Here is a 20,186-nt window from a genome sequence, read left to right as displayed (position 1 = left end):
CCTCGGCTGACTCTCCTGCAGAAACGGCCCGCAGGTCCCCACCTCAGCACAGACGTGGCGCCGCGCCTGCACACTGCTCCTCGTCGTCACGTGCAGAGGTGGACCCGTAGCGCATACCACCTCGTCTTGTTCTGAAAGCCTATGACATCACAGTTTTTATTTCATCCATATAATTGAATAATGGAAAATGATTAAAATAGTGGTATGTGTGAAAATGATGTGATACTTGCTTGATAAGATATCTAATAGTGAATACCCACAGCATTTCTTGAAACTTGGAAATTAATCTTCATATTAAATTAAGCTGATAATACTGTTGTTGTTTTGTCACAGTTAATTGTTAATTTTTTGAGATTCTTTAGCAGACTGAGAATTCCTTCATGGTAGGGAGTGTGTTATAGTCTTTCATCTTTAGCATCTAAAACAGTGCCTCAGTTCAGTTCAGTTCAGTTCAGTCACTCAGTTGTATCCGACTCTTTGCGACCCCATGAATCGCAGCACACCAGGCCTCCCTGTCCATCACCAGCTCCTGGAGTTCACCCAAACTCATGTGCATCAAGTCGGTGATGCCATCCAGCCATCTCATCCTGTGTCGTCCTCTTCTCCTCCTGCCCCCAATCCCTCCCAGCATCCGAGTCTTTTCCAATGAGTCAACTCTTCGCATGAGGTGGCCAAAGTACTGGAGTTTCAGCTTTAGCATCATTCCTTCCAAAGAAATCCCAGGGCTGATCTCCTTCAGAATGGACTGGTTGGATCTCCTTGCAGTCCAAGGGACTCTCAAGAGTCTTCTCCAACACCACAGTTCAAAAGCATCAATTCTTCAGCACTCAGCCTTCTTCACAGTCCAACTCTCACATCCATACATGACCACAGGAAAAACCATAGCCTTGACTAGACGGACCTTTGTTGGCAAAGTAATGTCTCTGCTTGTGAATATGCTATCTAGGTTGGTCATAACTTTCCTTCCAAGGAGTAAGCGTCTTTTAATTTCATGGCTGCAGTCACCATCTGCAATGATTTTCATGTGATTTTCATATTAAACATGAAAAAAATTTTCGAGCCTACCTGCTGTTAAACATTTACTAAATGTTATATTAGCTTCAGATGTAGAGCATAGTGACTGATATTTGTGAAGACCGTTCTCCATTTGTGGTCACTGTCAAGCCTCGGCTCTGCCCCCTGTGCCGGACGGCGCGTCCTTCCAGCTTGTTTGCCGTGTGCATAGTTGTTGGCAGGAAACGATGTAGAAGATTCTCTCTGACACACCTTAGTAAACACACAGAGCTCCTCTTTAAAACTGCCTGTTGTTTGCTCGCCGGCGATACCCTGGTGCTTGGAATCTGTCTTCTTAAGCAGCTTGGGCGCGTGCCCCCGTGCTTCCCCGTCGCCTCTGGCCCACTGTTGCTTCATTGCTGCAGCGGGGAAGCTCAGTGTCAGTGAAGGTGCAGCATCACGAAGGCCTGTTAGGTGCAGCTGAAATGAGGGCTGCTTTCTGCTTTTTCTCTAACAGAAGCTAATTGACAAGGCCCTTTTTGACTGCTTGCATAACATTCCATGAGAACCTCTGACTTTATGGAAGAGGTATTTTTCATATAGAGATATTCTGGACCAGAGGTTGGCCAGCTCTGGCTGGTGTGCCCAGTCCTGCCCACCTGCTTGTGTTTGTAAGTGAAGGGTCACAGGAGCCCGGCCATGCCCAGGACTCGCACATTATCAGTGGCTGTGTCCACGTTGGAGGCCTGGGGCCTGCAAAGCCCCGAGAGTTGACTGTCTGACCCTTTAAGAAAACATCTGCTGTTTCCCCACTTTCCATCCCCTGGGAACAGCTGAAGCCTCCACAGTAAGAAACATTCAACTGTGTATAGTATGGGCTTCTCCCAAGGCAGCAAGGTAGTTTTATAGAAAGGCTTCCAATAAACATGAATCGCGTTGAGTCAGTGGTTAACCCGCCTGCAGCAGGATTCCTGCAGCATGTTGTCAGCTGGGCACCGAGAGGCCCCCAGGCGACCTGGCGGCTGGGCTGGTCCTGCCGGGCACGCGGCCGCTGGCTTCCCCTGCACCATGTGTCTTTTCTTCCTTGCAGTCCTGGTGGTTCTCTGGAAGGACGCTTATTTACTTCGTCACGTGGTGAGCTCACAGTAGCTCTGAAGGTGGGTGGGGTTGTTCTCATTGGCCCAGAAGTGACCACTTGGAGTCCCCGATCTGGTGGAGACACCCGTGATCAGAGGCGAGCCTCCCCCTGCTCGCTCTTTAGAGGTGCCGTGTGGCTCATGCTTCAGGTTTGCTTGTAAGAAAGCGGAGGCCCTTGAGTAACATTTACAGCACATTAACAACGAGTGATAGTTTAATGTCTAGCAGTGTCTGCCATAACAGGATGGCAGCGCGTCACCGCGTGCTCGCAGCATGCAGTGATGCTCAGACACCAGCACGCTGCTCTCACTCATGTGCACTCAGCCCTTTGAAGTAAAAATGGACTATTCTTTTTAAATTGAAAGAAGAGTTGGTTTACTTCGTGGAGAAATGCCACAAAACTGGACACGCATCTGAAAATCTTTTACTTCTCCTTTTGTTTCTCTAAACTTGAGCTTCGTCGTCTGTTTTCCTTACGTATTTCTACGTGTGCATAAATACACGCGGTGTTCTGCTTGCCACACCTGTGGCAGAGGTGCCAGCTTACTTGTGAAGACACAGGTCTGTATATTCCCTCTCTAGGAAATAAAGGCTGAGCTTTTTGTCTAGAACTATTACATTTCTGTGAGGAAAATGTCATATGCAAAGAATCTTTTTGTTTTTGTTGCTCTTTCTTTGGAAAGCTAATCAGAGACTGATGTCACAGAGCTGTTAACTATAGAAATTAGACTATGTAAAAAATGCTGAGAAGTTTTAAAATTACTTTAAAGTAGCTTGTGAAGAGAAAGTAGTTTCTTTTCAAATGTATTGGTTATCGTGATAAAATATGAGACTTTCTATAGATTGGAACATTGAAAGCAAGCCCACTGGGAAGGCCGTTGTGCTCACGAGCTGTCTTTGCTGCAGCTGACATGTTCATCCAGTGCTCTAAAGATACTTGTAGAGATATTTTGACAGGCTTGTTAAACGTACACATTTCTTTCTGTGTATGTGGTAATTCATACACACTTCTGTTTTTTAAGATTTCTTAATGTAAAAGTACATAGTGGCCCATGAGGTGACGCCGTTTCTCTGAAAGAGCTTTCAGGGCCGAGCAGCGGCCACCCTCCTGCGTGTGCTCCCCGAGGTGCTCAGGATCCTTGAGGAGGAGGAGTGTAGTCTTTTCATCCCATTTGTCTCATTACGGAAGAAGCTGAAGCGGCATGATGGTGAGGTGTTCAAGGTCTCGGCACTGACTGATGTCAACGCAGGGCTGGCACAGCCCTGGGGATGGAGGGTCGACCTCCACGTTGCTTGTATCTGTAGAAATCACCCGTGGTGACGCTTTGGAGTTGGCATTGGAGCAGGTCACCCCCAGAAGCAGAGCTGGGCTTCAAAATGGAATGAAGCAATGGCTCATATCTTTGGTGAAAGATGTGAATTCTTCTGGTTAAACGCACTGTGCCTTTCAGATGTTTAATAGAAATGATCATAATGAAACATTAGTTTTATGACAGTAAAATACAAATGTGACTTAAGGTAAAAAACTGACCTTGAGCATCACCAAGAGCTGGCCAAGAGGAAAAGCAGAGCTCGTGCAAAATGCATCACAACCCCATGCGACAGTGCGAGTGGTAAAGCGCCTTAGATACGCCCGTGATTCGCAGCTCGACTCCGTAAACGCGTGTGTCCAGCGACTGCTTAGGAGTGGGGCTTTTCTAGATGCTATAGCACATTCCTCTAAACATGGGCTTCGTAAGAAATCATATATATCAGTCTAAACACAGTATTCACCTGACTGGGAGACTCTGGAAGGTTCATGAACTTGTGGTTTTAAGGTTTAGACTTGAGCTTTTTTTTTTTGCCAAGTATTTTGCTGCTTAAAATGTCTTAACTATATTAACATAAGTTAATCTTCAGATTTTTAAAAAGTATAATTGAGAGAATTAAGTACTCAAATCATAGTAAAATTTTAGACAGTTTTCCCCTTTAGTTTTCTAAAGATTGTTCTTTATTCATTGCTGTAAATATAAGATTAACCCTCCAGACTAGAGGTTCTCCACTGGAATGGAAGCGAGGTGGGGAGAATGTGACCTGCCCCCAGAGGACATGTGATTCCCCTGAAGACGCTTTTGGTTCTCACCCCCGGAGGGAGGGGTGCTGGGGGCAGGGATGCTCCTAAACAGCCCACAAGCCCCACGTGCCCAGGTGCCCCACGGGCGAGAGTCCCCCGGCGCGTGTCGGGGTGACGGCCCCAGAGGTTGTCACAAGATCTAGATGAATGTCATCTCCAAGACCAGCATCTTCTTTTTCTTAATGTAGCACTTTTACTTTGTGGTCAGTCCTTCCTGCTGCTGTGTCGCTTCAGTCGTGTCCGACTCTGTGCAAGCCCAGAGATGGCAGCCCACCAGGCCCCACCGTCCCTGGGATTCTCCAGGCAAGAACACTGGAGTGGGTTGCCATTTCCTTCTCCAATGCATGAAAGTGAAAAGTGAAAGTGAAGTTCCTTCCTAGAGTTTAGCAAATGTTCACCTAAACACAGGAGAAAAGAAATCTGATTTAAATAGTTCCCTGTAAAACTGATTAGGCCTTAGGTCTCGGAGGTCAGGCCTGAGTCAGGGAAGCCTGAGACCAGAGGAATTTCTTCACGGCTCTTCTGATCTGCTGGGGATGAGCTCTCACTTCACAGGGGCCCACTTCCACAGCCCACGTCCAGGGTGGGTCCATTGCACTCCCTCCACCTCCAAAGTACATGAGCATTTTTATCTTTCGTTGTAAATCAGAGCAAGAACACAGCTTTCCTTTGGGAATAAACTGTGGATCCATGTCCTAGGCCATCCCTCAGTGCGCAGGGCCATAGTAACGTTTCTGTAGAGGGTCCCTGAGTGTGAGAGTTTTCCTTTGAAATGATTCAAACTCACAGCTGTTTAATGCCCTAGGGGATAAGAGGATGCATGGTATACATTAAATAGTTGGAACTGGCTTGTATTTAATCCTGATGGGCAGAAAGCACTCCCCTTTCTGTATGTGGATGTCTATTTGTAAATAAGGTGATCTTTTTTAAAAATGACTTCAGTTAGTATTTGTCAATCTGGCTGGTAAATTTAAATTGCAGTGCTATAGACATACTGAGAAGCATGGGAACCAGTATCACGCCAGCCAACTATGTACCTGTACAGCTGTGTATTAAGAGCGCTCTGGTTTTGGGTGAGCATCACAGCCTGAATTACCGAAAACAGCGCAGCCACCTGTTGTGAAATCCAGGCGTGAGGAGCCGCACGAGGGCCCAGCCCAGGCCTGCAGGCGCAACGCCGACCCATTCTACCTGCGTTCACGATGAGGTTGCTGGCTGCTCACCGTGGCCCCACCAGGCTCCTGGTGGCCTCTGACTGGCCCTCCGGGCCCCTGTCACCCCTGTGGACTGTGGCGCTTGAATGTCACAGAGCTGTCTGCCTGTTCTTTTCTGCAGAAGATGAGGTGTAACTGATCGGACACGCGGGACTGTTTTTTCTCTTTAAGACTTTAGAATGTTACCGTCCCTTTACTTCCGGCTGTGCCGGCTCCGGGGCCCCGGGGGCTTTTCTTTGGTTGCAGTGTGTGCGCCTCTCCCTGTGGGCTGCCCTGGCTGTGGCGTGCGGGCTCCAGGGTGTGCGGGTCTCAGCGGCTGCAGCCCGCAGGCTCCGGAGCACAAGCCCAGAAGTCGTGGCGCACGGGCCCAGCTGCCGCGCGGCTCGTGGGGTCTTTAGGACCAGGGACTGAGCCTGTGTCTCCTGCACTGGCAGGTGCCGCCGAGCCACCAGCGAAGCGCACGAAGGACCCCTGAAGTGAGGCTTGGTCTCGGCGAGTCGTTGTTACCACTCAAGAAAGTCAAGTCCCTTCTCTCCCCCTGAGAGGACACTTCCGGGATTGTTAACACTGATTTTTTTTTTAAATTTTTTGCGATTTCTGTGGCATTTACATTTGAAACCAAACTGATGACTGTTGGGTCTCACGTAGCACGGCCCCCACCTGTAAGCTGGCAGTGTCCGCGAGGCCGCAGGCCACGCAGAGCCAGGCACGGGCCGGGGCCGCGTGGCAGGGACTCGGGCAGCCCTCGGTCCTCTTCCGTGTCGGGGACCACGCCCAGCGCAGGCTGTCTTGTGAGGACCGGTGAGCTGACGGTGTGCTACGTACCTGTGGGGGCCGTGCAGGGGAGAAGCGGGGCGCAGGTGTGCCACAGAGGAGCTTGGTTCCACTGCACTGAGCGCCTTTGTCTGCCTCCCTGCCCCTCCCTTCTCTTCCCTCCTCCTGTGCTTCCCTTGCTGAGTCCTGGAGGCTGGACTCTGGACACCGACCACCCCCAGACCCCGTCTGAGGGAGCGGCCCTCGGAGCGGGGCCCTGGCGGGCGCGGCCTGAACAGCGCATATCCTGCGGGGCTGCCAGCCAGAAGTGTGTTTGAGCGGAACACTGAGAACCAATCGTGATGTTTACAGATGGCTTAGAGTGGCCGCCGAGGCGTCCGTGCGTTGCAGAAAGAAGAGATGGAGGCGGTCCTGGAGAATCACTGGAACCACAGGAAAAGCTATTTGCAAGTGAGATTCTGGAAGTTAAGCCAGTGAATGTTTGAATTAGGGAAGCCAAAAACAGATGATGATGAATATGGAAGGATTATGGATAAACAGCAAAGGCTTGTGTGAGACCCTTGGGAAAATTAATGAAACTTTTAAGTATTTTTAAAAACGGTTCACATATTTTCATTAATGGTCCTGTGAAGTGCAAAATGTTTTGTCAAAGAAATGCAAACCAGAAAAAAAAAAAAAAACCTGCTATACATTTTGGTGATACTAAGAAAAAAAAATACAATTATGGTTTAAATTTTATTATAAGATACATTGCAAATTTTTTTTCAAATGGCATTTTCCCCAAAATTTAGTTCGAGCCAAAGCTTTCTTTTTCCTGTTTATAGTAGGGCTTTCCTCCCCTTTTTCATTGGCTTGGATTCAGGGGAGGACCCAGGAGTCGTCACCCGCTTAGATCCCAGCCAGCCTCCTCCGCTACTGGCAGGGGCGGCTCCGGCAAGTCCTGGCATCTGTCTGAGCCTCAGTTTTCTCACCTGTGAAATGGGATGATGACTGTCTTCACTTAAGGGACTGTGATCTTGGGAGGAAGTCCTGTAAGTAGGGTCATTACCGCACCGTTAACATCACCCCTGCTGAAGGTGCTCTGGAGAAAGGACGCCCATCTGTGGCCACCTCACATTCAAATGCAATAATCATGAAGGAATGGGGGAGGCTCATGAAGGGAGAGGTGACTTGTCTTTCCTGAATAAGTTGGAGAAGTTCAGCTCTCAGATCTTGTTAAGCGATGATTAAGGTAGGTGAGATGTGGTGAAGTGTCAGTAATTTCCAGAATACCGGACACCACGTAGCAGTGGGAAGTGTCCTGTACTTGTTTATTTTCAACTCCCAGAGTTCAGTTAGAGACCAAACTCTGAGCAGAAACGATTCTTCTAAAGTCTTTAAAGCCATGTTACTCTCCTAAGCTCATCCTTCGCAGAGGAAAACTCTTTCTGTAGAAAATACTGGTGGTAAAGAAAGAAAAGGAGGGTGGGGAAGGAGCTGCAGTAAGCAGCCAGAGGAAGCGGAGCCTTGCGTGCAGCCAGCCGAGGACGACTTGGGGCTCGATGGCGGCCTCTGGCCTGGGCGTCCGCAGTCCTGAAGCATCGTGGCAGCCGGCCGCCCGCCCGCCTGTGAGGGGCGCGGCGGAGAGCCCACGGCATAGCGCGGCTCCCGAGGCTGTGGCCTGGGTGTGAGGGCGAGGCACGCTGGGGGCTTTGCCAGAGCCACTGACGTCCTTTCCACTTGGTCAGACGCTTGCCCACGCGCGCGGCACGCGGTGCAGGCTTAGCCTGCGCCACAGATGTGGAGCCGGGCTGGCGGCGCCCCTTGCTGAGAACCGAGATGCACAGCCGGTCTGACCCAGGAGGGCTGAGGGTGGCACCGGCTTTGGGCTTTTAAAACAGGAAGGAACCTGTGAGTCTGGGGCCTGAGGACCTGAGAGCACTCCCATGGGGCTCCATTCTGATGCCAGGAACTGGGGAGGGGCCTCTCCCCCACGTGCGTGGGGAGCGCTGTCCTCGGGGAGGACGTGCTGCTCCTGGAGTTTTGGGGCCAGCTGAGCTCTGGGGCAGGGTGTGGTGCCTGTGGTTCCTCCCTCAAGCTGTTTAATGCCAGGACGGTGAGAACTTCAGACAGGAGGCTTTGAGAATATTCAGCATTTCCCACTGGGCCAGTGGAAGTCGGCCCAACTGCTTCTCTGATCTTGGTAGTTACCAGCTGATGGACCCCTGGGCTTCCGGTCCTGGGTCCGTTCAGGAAGTTAGAGCTTAGGCTCAACCTCTCAGCAGACCCTTCCCGTCTTCCTACAGCCCTGGCTGAACGGACACTCCCAGGTGTTGTTACACAGACATTCGTGGTCTGCATGGACCTGATCGATGGGTCACATCAAAACTCCCAGAGTGGGCCAAAGTTGATGTTGAAGAAGGCTTATTTCTGCCAGAACAGGCTGCTGCTAAGTCACTTCAGTCGTGTCTGACTCTGTGTGACCCCATAGATGGCAGCCCACCAGGCTCCCCCATCCCTGGGATTCTCCAGGCAAGAACAATGGAGTGGGTTGCCATTTCCATCTCCGATGCATGAAGGTGAAAAGTGAAAGTGAAGTTGCTCAGTCATGTCCCACTCTTCCCGACCCCATGGACTGAGCCTACCAGGCTCCTCCGCCCATGGGATTTTCCAGGCAAGAATACTGGAGTGGGGTGCCACTGCCTTCTCCGGCCAGAATAGGTGTATCATTGCAATAACACTTGCTGAGCGTGTAGTAAGTTCGGGGTGTCTGAAAAGGCACCAAAGAGGATGTGCAGAAGGATAAGTAGCCCATAACGGCCGCAGTTGAGGAAGTGTGACCACAGTCCGACCGCAGAGAGCACTTCCTGGCCGTGAGGAAGGTGGGTGCTCAGCAGCATCTTACCAGTGGAGAAGGGGAAGCCCCTGTGCCCACAAGACGTTGAGGAGGCTGCGGTGAAGTCCACAGGAAACGTCTCAGCCTGGCCCCAGGTCCCTCTTAAAACCCTAACAATGGATTTGTGCAGAAGAAGCAAACCTCGTAAAGACGGAGGTGAGCCTCAGAGGAGCTGTGAGGTTTCTGTTGGAGGAAGCCGGGCTGAACGTGGTTGCGAACCTCAGCGTGGATGTGAGGCTGCGTGCACAGCCCTGGGACGGCGCTTGCAGGAGGGCCCGGTGGACGATGCAGCTGAAGTGTTTCCTAAGCCTGCAGACACGGCATCTTCTTGTAAGAAAGAAAATCAGGCAGTAACTGAAAATATCCTTAATAACAAGTATGATCTACTCTGTTGGGCCCACCGACTCAATGGACTTGAATCTGAGCAAACTTTGGGAGATAGTTAAGGACAGAGGAGCCTGGCAGGCTGCTGTCCACGGGGTCACAGAATCGGACGTGACTTAGTGACTGAACAACAAACTTCTGGGCCCAGCGCAGTCGTGAGCTAAGAATACACCATTGTGAAAAAATGACACATAAATGCCCCTCTAACTGAACAACGCAGGCAAATACTGCTAGTTAATGAAGTTCAGTGGTCATGAATGTGAGCTTGCTTCCTGGAATGGGCGCTGAGCAGTGGAGTGGCCACGTCCGTGGGAGTGGACGGCACCTGCCCCGGGGCTTGTGCCAGCCTGCCGTGCGGAGATGTCGCTTGCTCTCCACTGTTTTCTGGGGCCCACGTTTGCTCATTGTTCTGTACAGGAACTGGACCCCAAGCACAGAGGGAGATGACCCTGCAAGGGGGCGCGTGGCCTCCACGTGTGAACCTTTGTCTTGTTCCTGTTGCCCATCAATGAAGGGCTTGAAGCAAAGCCTTTGGGAGGTTTTCTCACTTTGCAGTCTCTGCACTGGAATGCCTATAAGCAGATGCTGGCTTTTTAAAGTTATCTTGAACGTGACATTTCCGTGAAGTGGCTGTGCTCCGCTTCTCAGTGGTCAGGACGGTTCTGAGTCGAGATGGAAGATGAAGGACCTGAGTATCCGTGGTTATGAGCGAGCCTGGCCAGGGAGAGGCACTGCCTTCCTGATGCACCACGTGCCCCTTCCTGGGTGCAGCCCGGACGCGACCCAGGCCCACAGGAGAGGAGTCGTCTTTTAACGTTAACAAATCATTTCAGTACAAAGGATTTTGTACAGGGTTTCAAGGGACGGTGTGCAAGTCCCTGTGTGGCTCCAAGGTGTGTTTCCTCCTGGGAACGCTGCGTCTTCGGGGCGGTCACCCCGAGGGTTGAGTGCCCAGGGCAGCCCAGGACAGGAGGGTGAGCACGCAGGCACGTGAGGAGCCGGCTCCCCGGGAAGGGCAGTGAGCGCTGGAACAAACAGCAGAGCAGCCCGCGCCTCTCTCTTCAGCCCACATTTATGACGAGCTGCCCGGAGCTGGTAGCTCATGCCGTGAATGGGCCTCTTGTCCGCCGGGTCCCCGCAGTCAGACGCTGTTGCTCTTGGCCGGGCTCGCAGCACAGGAGGTACGGGCCCTCTGATCTCCGCGGTCTGCGCCGCTGGCCATGACCTTCCCGCGTCTCCTCTTTCTCCACCCCGTCTGCACCGCGCCTGGCCCGGGCCCTGCCCGGCAGGGCAGCCGGGATCCCTGCGGGGTGGGACGTGGGCTCCGCGGAGGTCACCAGGGGTTCAAGGAACATTGGAACGATTTCTGTTTGCCGAAGAACGTCATCCAAGCTGTCTCTATGCTTTATCTAATTCCAAAAAGCCTCTCAATCAAGAGCGTTTGGATGCAGCGCCGGGCAGAGGGGTAGAATTTTACTGGAGGCACCGTGGTCGCTTCTCCTGCTGCCTGGTGCCGACGGGGACGGCTCACAGGGCGTGTGTGTGTGTGCTCACACAGCCCCGGGCACGGGCAGGCGGCCCGCTCCAGTCCCCCACACTCAGAGCTGCAGGGCCTGCGACAAGTGCTCGGCCAGAGAAGAGGTGACTTTGTCTTGTGAACGATGGAAGAGCTGTCCCGGGGCCCTGGGGGCTCCCCGGCACGTCGTCCCTTAGAGCCGCTCAGTCTCCCTATGCTGTCTGCTGTGGCATTATTAAAAAGGTTTGTTGAAGTGATGCACTGTGGGAGAGAATGCATGTTAACAGATAATCTAGTTCTTTATTTTTACTAAGTGTGCGGTCTTCACGTCTTCCAGTTTACTGCTGGCAGTTTAAGGTGTGTGCTTTGTAAATTTTGTCCGTTCTCCTTTTCCTTCAAGTTTTGTCTTGAAGGTATTTGACTTGGGAGGTGTTATGTGGGTACTTTGTGAGATGAGATTAGAAAGTTTAATAGAACAAGGGCTTGGATGTCCGCACACACATACTCAAGGATCAAACACGGGAACAGAGCCAGGGATTTGGGGTCTGGCTTGGGCTCCCCCCTGAGCCTGAGTGTCCTGCTCCCCAGCTTCTCAGTGGGTCCTGGTCATCAGGCCTCACAGAAGGTGAGGCCTGGCAGGAGGGAAAGGCCCAGAAAAACAAGAGTCCTCTTGAATTTCATGAGTTTGCCTGTGCGTGAAAAAATCATTACAGATAAGTGTATTCGAGCCAGAAAAATAGCATGAGCAAGATAGACCAATTTCAGGTTTTTACGTATTTTTTATGTACATGTAGTCAATGTACACACATACTCCATACGAAATAAAACAGTAAAATCAAGTTTTCTGAATGTGTAAAGTGAACTAAGCATGTCCAGCGTGGCGTGGTTGCTCGTGTTGTGCCCAGGTGTGCGGAGCAGCAGGTTTCTTTCTTCAGGTCTGTCTGGTCTTTCCGGCAGCCCTGCCCGCTGGCAGGCGGGGGCCGTGAGGGACAGCAAAGCGCCCCATGGTTCCACCCACCCAGTGGGAGGTGGTGACCCAGGAGGCCTCTCACCACCCAGCCTCTGGGGGGGCTCAGTCTGGACCTTCCCGTGGAAGTGGGGACAGAGCCCTGTGCCCCTGGGGCTGGAGAAGGTGAGGGGAGATGGCAGGGCGGTGTCTCTGTGCACCCTCGGCCAGAAGCAAGCAGACCCTCCCTGGAGGCGACCGTCCTTGTCAGACGTGTCCCCCGGCTTCCAGCGGATTATTGCTCACCGAGAACTGGGAGTGCCACCAAGTGTGCCAGGAAGCAAGTGAGTCAGAATCCACAGAGGAGACGAGATCAGTCACCAGTGAACTCTGAGAACTGTTAAATCAGAATATAGAACTCCAGGGTGAGTTTAAATGAAAAATCGTAAAATGAAAAATCATAAAAAAAGAAACAAAATCAGAATATGAAAAATACCTGGTAGATCTGCAAAGAAGCAGAGAGGATTTTAGATATAAAAGACTATTTAAACAAAGAATTAAATGTTTGACTTAAATACTAGACACCGAGGAGAATGACATGGCTCTAAGGAAGTTACCCTGCATGTTGCAGAGACAGGCAGAAGGAGGAAAATTATTTTAAAAAGAAGTGACGAGATTGTAAGGTAACATAGGAAGGTCTAGTGTTCTTTCCCAGAAGGAAACAGAAAGAAGAAAATAGAGTGAAGAGGAGGCAGCACACGCAGAGGCCCACGTGTCGCACAGACACAGGAAGGCTCCGCGGGCACCGAGCAGAAGCCACGTCTGGACGCCTGGACTCCAGGGGCCGAAGAGGGAGAGGGCGTCGTTAGTCTCTCAGGAGGAGAAAGGGGAAGGGCGCTCGAGCTGGCCGCACTCTCATCCAGGACAAACCAGCGCCGGAAGGCCATATGTTAGCGCCCCCACTGCTGAGAGGAGCAGCCTTCAACTTGGGCTTACGAGGACTCTCAGAATCAAGCCAGACAGTTCTCCACTTTAAAGGAAATTCTAAAGAATGCATTTTAAGAAGAAAGGAAAGGATGCCAGAAGAGAGATTGAAGAAGGTAGAATGAGAAGGAAAATTGGTACAGATGGGAATATGCACAGCCTTTTCAGTTCAAAATTATAAACAGACCTGTCTTCTCTGAAAAGAGACCCTGGGAGCTATTCAGAGCAGTCAAGAAACCTGCAGAGTTAAAGCTGAGAGGAAACTGAGTTTATCACCTCCAACCTATTACAGCTGGAGACTGTTCGGCACTTTTGCTCATGAAAGATATATGATTACCCTTACCAGTGGCTCAGCAGTAAAGAATGTGCCTGCAATGCAGGAGACACAGGTTCAGTCCCTGGGTCGGGAAGATCCCCTGGAGGAGATAGTAACCCACTCCAGTGTTCTTGGCTGGAGAATCCCATGGACAGAGGAGCCTGGCCAGCTATGGTCCATAGGGTTGCACAGAGTCGGATATGACTGAAGTGACTTACCAGGCACTGATAAAAGTGACAGAATTAAGAGTGACTCCCAGGGCGTCACTCTCCGTGGACCTCTCTGGAAGGCTCACCCTTTGCCTCCAGTTGGAGCTCAGAGCTGAAGCTCTTTCCGGGCCTCAGGTGATGTCCCACCCACTCCCAGCCTGACCCCTCGGGGCCCACCTGTGACCCGGGCGGTGTGTGCAGACTCAGCTTTGAAATTCAGTGAATCGTCGTCATATTTTATCCAGCATAGTTTGGTGTTTTTTAATGGGGTGAAATGGGGTTTTAATGGGTTTTTTTGTCTGCTATTTGCCAAGATAAAAGTTCTGAACTTTTCATCCCGTTAATGCTAGAAAAGCTCCTGATCTCAATCTCAGCTACTATTTGGACTAAAACCCATGTTGATTGGTTTCCTTCTTATTAGTATACACTTTTGTGTGTATTCTGTTTTTCCTTGGCTAATGAATTTACCTTGAAAAAGTAACCTACAACATACAATATAAGACATGTTTATTGGTGCTTTGGGTGTGTAAGTCCACCCGCCTGCCTCTGGCTGTTTATTTAGATCTATTCTCATTCTCAGACTTCCAAAATCAGAGAGTTAAGGGACTTAGTCATGAACAAACTAAGAAATGTGGAGTGGGCTTCTCACTGAGGTTGAATTACAGGCACCATTAACCTTGTAATGTAATACCCGCAGTAGTAGGCGGCACATGGAGAATTCTTCAGCCACATTCACCCGGAGCGCCTGAGACATCGGCCTGCACGGGAAGCACTGTCGCCAACCCCGTTTCACAGGCCGGGACGCGATGGGCCTGACCCGCCCGTGTCTGACGGCTCACGGTCTGCAGCGCCGTGTGCCCCGGTGGGCGCTCGAGGCGCGGCCTGGCAGGTGTGCCTGTCCACAGCTGTTCAGAGTGGCACGTGGTCTGCGTGGCAGGGCCAGCGGCCAGCGGCCTTCGGTTGGTCGGTTCACTGGGCCAACTTTCCGTTTCTTGGTCTTCATCCTGGTTGAGGTCTTGTAGTTGGGCTGTTGGAAATGAAGCATGTATGTGAACACTGACAGGACTTCCATTCTCTGCGCGCTGTACCAACACAGCCACACCGGCGACCCCGTCCAGGCAGGGCGCCTCCTGCCCGGTGGCAGGCTGGTGCCAGCAGCAGTGGCCGGAGCCGGGGGCGGCTCAGGCCGGGCCGTGGCCTCTCCTCCTACATCCGCACGGTGGGCCTGGCTGGACACTGTGCCCTCCAGGCCTCAGGCCTCAGCCCTCAGGTGAGTGGTTTCATATAGTTCTCTCCAGAAAACAAGCTTGTGTAATGACTGAAAATGAAGTGCATGCGTGCATGCTCGGCTGCTCAGACGTGTCCCACTCTCTGTGACCACATGGACTGTAGCCCACCACGCTCCTCTGTCCATGGGATTTCCCAGGCAAGGATACTAGAGTGGGTTGCCCTCTCCTCCTCCAGGGGATCTTCCCGACCCAGGGATCGAACCTGTGTTTCCTGCATTGCAGGCAGATTCTTTACCACTGAGATCCAGGCACTCAGCTCTATGGAAAGAACAAATTGAAAAAAAAAACCAATCACTTTAAGCCTCTCCCAAGAATTAACTAGTGAAACATGGTGGCAATAAAAATGTTGAAAATGAATCTGAAAATGAAATCATGAGAAGTTACACTTATAACAACATCACAGGGAGTAAACTACTTAGGAACAAATTTAACAAAAAGTGGAAAACGTATTCTCTGGAAACTACTCAGCATTGCTGAAAGCAACTGGATAAGCCCCAGATCAGCGGAAGCCCCTCCCCCCGTCGGATGAGCAGGAAGATGAGGTGCTGTCAGAGTGGACAGTGCCCCCCACCCCGACCTGCACATTCAACACCATTCCTGCAGAAGTCCAGCCCCTTTTGTGCAGAATCAACAGACTGGTCCTAAAATTCACACGAAAATTCAAGGGACTGAGAAAAGGTAAAACAGTCAGAAAGAGCAGTCGGAAGACTCGCACTTCCGGGCTGTGATGGTCCCCTCAGACCTGTGCTGATCACATGTGTGGTTCTCGCAGGCCAGCAGGTGTTAGATCCGCGGAGCAGGACTGAAGGTCAGTGATAAGCCCGTGTGTCCATGGGTAACTGATTTTCAGCAGAAGGTGAAAGGCCATTCAGGTGGGAGAAAGCATCGCTTTTCAGGCACACACGCTGTACCAGACCAGCCCTGTAGCCACATGCAGGGGCCTAAAGCTGGGCCCTTTTCTCCTCACCATACACAGATGAACTGGAACCAGGTCACATACCTGCATTTAAGAACCAAATCAACCCAAGGCGTTAAACATACAGGAGAACATCTTCCAGACTGTCCTTGGGTAAGCAAAGCCCTTTTGGATGTGACACCAAAAGTCATACAGTCAAAAAAAAAAAAAGACAAATTGAACCTCATAAAAAACTAAAAAAATAATTGTGAAAGGACACCATGAAGAAAATTAAACTATAACTTATACAATGAGAGAAAATGTTTGTAAATCATGTCTGATAAAGGACTCGGTCCCATAATATATAAAGAATTCTTACAACTCAAGATTAAAAAGACCAGTGACATTGTCCTTTAAAAATTGGACAAAAAACCTGATTAGATACGTACATGAAAATGGAGGTGCTTAATGTCATTAGTTGTCAGAGAAATGAAAATTAAAACCCCAAGGAGATAACACTTAAGTACCCACAAGGATGACTGCCATTAAAAAGATAAAACCATACAGTTGTTGGGGAGGATGTGGAGGAATGAGAATCCAGTCGCTGCTGGTGAGCACGCAGCTGGCGACGCTGTGGAGGACGCCTGGCGGCTGATCAATGGGTTAGCTGTGGGGCTGCCCTGCGCGCGAGCGCTACGTCCTGTCTGACTCTTCACAGCCCCATGGAGTGTAGCCCAGCAGGCTTCTCTGTCCATGGGCTTTCCCAGGCAAGAGTACTGGAGTGGGCTGCCGTTTCCTTCTCCAGGGGGTCTTCCCAACCCAGGGAATGAACCTGTGTCTCATGCATTGCAGGCAGATTGTTTAGTGCTGAGCCACCAGGGAAGCTCCATGGAGCTACCGTCAGTTCAGTCAGTTCAGTCGCTCAGTCGTGTCCGACTCTTTGCGACCCCATAGATCACAGCACGCCAGGCCTCCCTGTCCATCACCAACTCCCGGAGTTCACTCAAACTCATGTCCATAGCGTCGGTGATGCCATCCAGCCATCTCATCCTCTGTCGTCCCCTTCTCCTCCTGCCCCCAATCCCTCCCAGCATCAGAGTCTTTTCCAATGAGTCAACTCTTTGCACGAGGTGGCCAAAGTACTGGAGTCTCAGCTTTAGCATCAGTGCTTCCAAAGAACACCCAGGACTGATCTCCTTTAGAATGGACTGGTTGGATCTCCTTGCAGTCCAAGGGACTCTCAAGAGTCTTCTCCAACACCACAGTTCAAAAGCATCAATTCTTCGGCGCTCAGCTTTCTTCACAGTCCAACTCTCACATCCATACATGACCACAGGAATAACCATAGCCTTGACTAGACGGACCTTTGTTGGCAAAGTAATGTCTCTGCTTTTTAACACGCTGTCTAGGTTGGTCATAACTTTCCTTCCAAGGAGTAAGCGTCTTTTAATTTCATGGCTGCAGTCACCATCTGCAGTGATTCCAGGGGAAATGAACACTTGATCCCCACACAGAAAGGGGTGCACCCGCGTTCACTAAAGCACCGTTCACAACAGCCAAGAGGTGGGAACAGCCCAGTGTCCATGTCCACTGGGCCACAAAGAAGAAGTACTATCTCATGTAACATAGGTGAGTTGACATCACAGATTTATCCATGGAACTTCAGGATGAAGCAGAGTCCTGACACTAAAATACAAAGATATACATCAAGCCTGAATTTAATGTCACTTTAAATCCATAGTAAATTAAAAGCTGCTAATTGATAGTAGATTGAAAAGGGTTGTGCCTGATAAATACTTCATATTCAAAGGCTCTTTTTTGAAGGAGCTCTTGTGTGTATTATACAGTGCCCTGCAGAGTTGAAGCTGGATTTCTGAAAGCACTCTATTAATGGCCAAGAGAGACGGAAAATTCAGATTCTCGCTGTCACTCGTGGTAGGCATTGGTATAAATGTGCCTGCCAAGTTTGCGCAGTGAGTCTGCTGTGTTTTTGAACTTGTGCTGGGCTCTTCTAGCCAAAGTTGAGAAGCCCTATTTATAAGAACCCCCTTATCTCTGTGTCAGTTTGTCTCGAAGCCTACGCTTTTGTCATAACACTCACCTCCCTGTTTCTTCTGCAGAAGAACAAAGCTGGAGGTACCGAAACGTGATAAATCATGATGCAATCTGTCTAAACTGCGTGACGCCGCCACGGGCCGGCTCACGTGCCTGTTAGTCACCTGGAGATTTCGGTAGCTTTGTGATAAGCTTGCTTAGATGCGGGGGCATAGATAAAGCTGCCTCAGAAGTGCCTTCTAATTTTCTCCTTCTTTGTAATCTTTTAATAGTGGATAGAGGCTTTCATTAAAGACCAAAGAACATTAAAACAGTTTCACTCCTTTCGGGTATGATACGTTTCATCCGATCATTTCAAAATATTTATAGAGAATTCAGAAATGCTGTCCTGCAGATAACACTTGGGTGAATTTAGAAGGTGACATTGTAGTAAGTACAGAGAGTCTTCAGACTTCTCACTTAGCCCTGGATAGCCCATTGTTGTTGTTCAGTCACTAAGTTGTGTCTGACTCTGTGAGCCCATGGGCTGCAGCACACCTGTGAAGATAGTGATAGGCTTCCCTGTCCTTCACTATCTCCCGGAGTTTCCCCAAATTCATGTCCATTGAGTCAGTGATGCCATCCAACCATCTCATCCTCTGTCGCCCCCTTCTCCTGCCCTAAGTCTTTCCCACCATCAGGGACTTTTCCAATGAGCTGGCTCTTCATATCAGGTGGCCAAAGTATCAGAGCTTCAGCTTCATCATCAGTCCTTCCAATGAATATTCAGGGTTGATTTCCTTTAGGATGGACTAGTTTGATCTCCTTGCTGTCCAAGAGACTCTCAAGGGTCTTCTCCAGCACCACCGTTCAAAAGCATCAATTCGGCACTCCACCTATTTTAGATAAAGAAGGATGGACCACCCCCCTTCCAGCAGCCACATGCATTTCTTGTTTGTTTCCTGTGGTCACACCTGGGAGGCAGATTAGTCTCCTCTCTCTCTCCTTATGAACCCCGAAATAGTCTTAATAGGAATACATGATGTTTATGTTCTTAAAAGTCAGGATGGTCTTATTGCAGATTCTGGCATGTCCCTTCGTCCAGCCCTGTTGACTCTTCTGTGTGACGACTGGCCTTCCAGGAGCCGCTGTTCGGCCTGGGGCCTGCTCCTGTGTTGCAGCAGCAGGCGGGCACGGCAAGACGGCCCCACAGTGTTCGCCGCGGCCGCGGAGCTGGCGTGACGCTCGAGTGGGGCTCCTGATTGTGCCTAAGTGACGGCCAGTGGCCTCTGTCGTTTACTTTTGTTATTATTTTAGAGGGGCCAAGAAATGCCCAGAGGCTCAGATTGTGTTTGGTTCACCAAACTGTTAAATGTCAAAATCACTCAACTGATAATACATCTTTTGTCTCTTTTAGGAGCTAATTTTGTTACTCGAAAAATCAGCCGCTCAGTAGCTAAGATTCACCTTGGACAACTGGAATGTTTCAGTTTGGGGAATCTGGATGCCAAACGAGATTGGGGCCACGCCAAGGACTATGTGGAGGTAGGAACCTATGCGTTCTGGTTTCTAAGTATCTGCGTCTGCATGTCCGAGTGCCAGGCCTCCTGGGAGGGCTGCCTGGAGGGGGCGGCGGGTCAGCCGTGCTCATGCAGCTGTCTCTCAGCTCACACTGTGTCCCCTGCTGGCCCACGGTCAGCGGTGCGTGAGGCCGTTCTGCACAGTCTGGAAGGGGGAGTACCTCCCAGGTGTTGTTTTAATTATTGAAAACAAGGATGCCGGCCAGTGGGCTGGACGGTTCTTTCCTTTCTAGAGTGTCTTCTGCATGCCTCCTCCCTCACTCCACCCAGGATAGAAGTGATGACCTGCGAAGGGATCTGTTGGTGAACAGAACTAGTGTTCAGACCTCCCAGAAACACGGCTGGCGCTGATGCCACCACCAGTCTATGAGCGCGCCCTTCAGCCGGCGTGGCCACGCTCGGTCGCTCCTGAGCGCTGTCCTCAGAGGGCCTGGTGTCTGCTGCTTCAGACTCTGCTCAGCCCCTGCCCTGGGCAGCTGTGACTCCCACCCGTGAATCTGTCCACTAAAGAGAGAACACGAGAGAGGTGCCAGCGAGGATGCTGTTGTGGAGCAGCGGGTGGTGTTAGAGGGGATTCTGGCTTCCGTCTCGGGATTTACGTGCACGTTAAGTTCCGGTTTGGGTTACATACATTACTTAATGTACATGTAAGTAGCATGGTTTTTCTGTGAACAAATTGTTAGCTTTTGCCTCGCCGGGATGAGCACGCTTGCTGATGTCTGGAGTTCCGTGGCGAGACGTGCAGGAGCGTGTTGGTGACGGGGTGTTTGCCCCGGAGCCGTGGTGCCTGTTGAGGTACTCAGTGATTTCCTGCACTTGGGACTATTTCTGTCCCCAGTGATGCCTCTGGGAAACCGGATCTGGCTTCCTTGTTCATTGATGCGGTTCAGAAAGAAACTTGACCGTTTACAAAAGAAAGCAAACACG

At 50.6% G+C, this 20,186-nt stretch overlaps 1 protein-coding gene across 2 annotated transcripts in view; it reads left to right on the top strand.

The window, feature by feature from the left end:
* GMDS (GDP-mannose 4,6-dehydratase) overlaps nt 1-20,186 on the top strand; it is a 411,761-nt gene that overhangs the window by 168,580 nt on the left and 222,995 nt on the right. For both annotated transcript variants that reach the window (XM_045162304.1, XM_045162305.1), the window contains exon 4: nt 19,097-19,224. In XM_045162304.1, the coding sequence (XP_045018239.1) occupies nt 19,097-19,224 (128 nt within the window). The remainder of the gene's footprint in view (nt 1-19,096; nt 19,225-20,186) is intronic.

Source organism: Bubalus bubalis, chromosome 2 (genome assembly GCF_019923935.1).
Source record: "Bubalus bubalis isolate 160015118507 breed Murrah chromosome 2, NDDB_SH_1, whole genome shotgun sequence".
NCBI lineage: Eukaryota > Metazoa > Chordata > Mammalia > Artiodactyla > Bovidae > Bubalus > Bubalus bubalis.
Note: the sequence above shows the minus strand (reverse complement) of the source record. Positions and strands in the feature narration are given on the sequence as shown.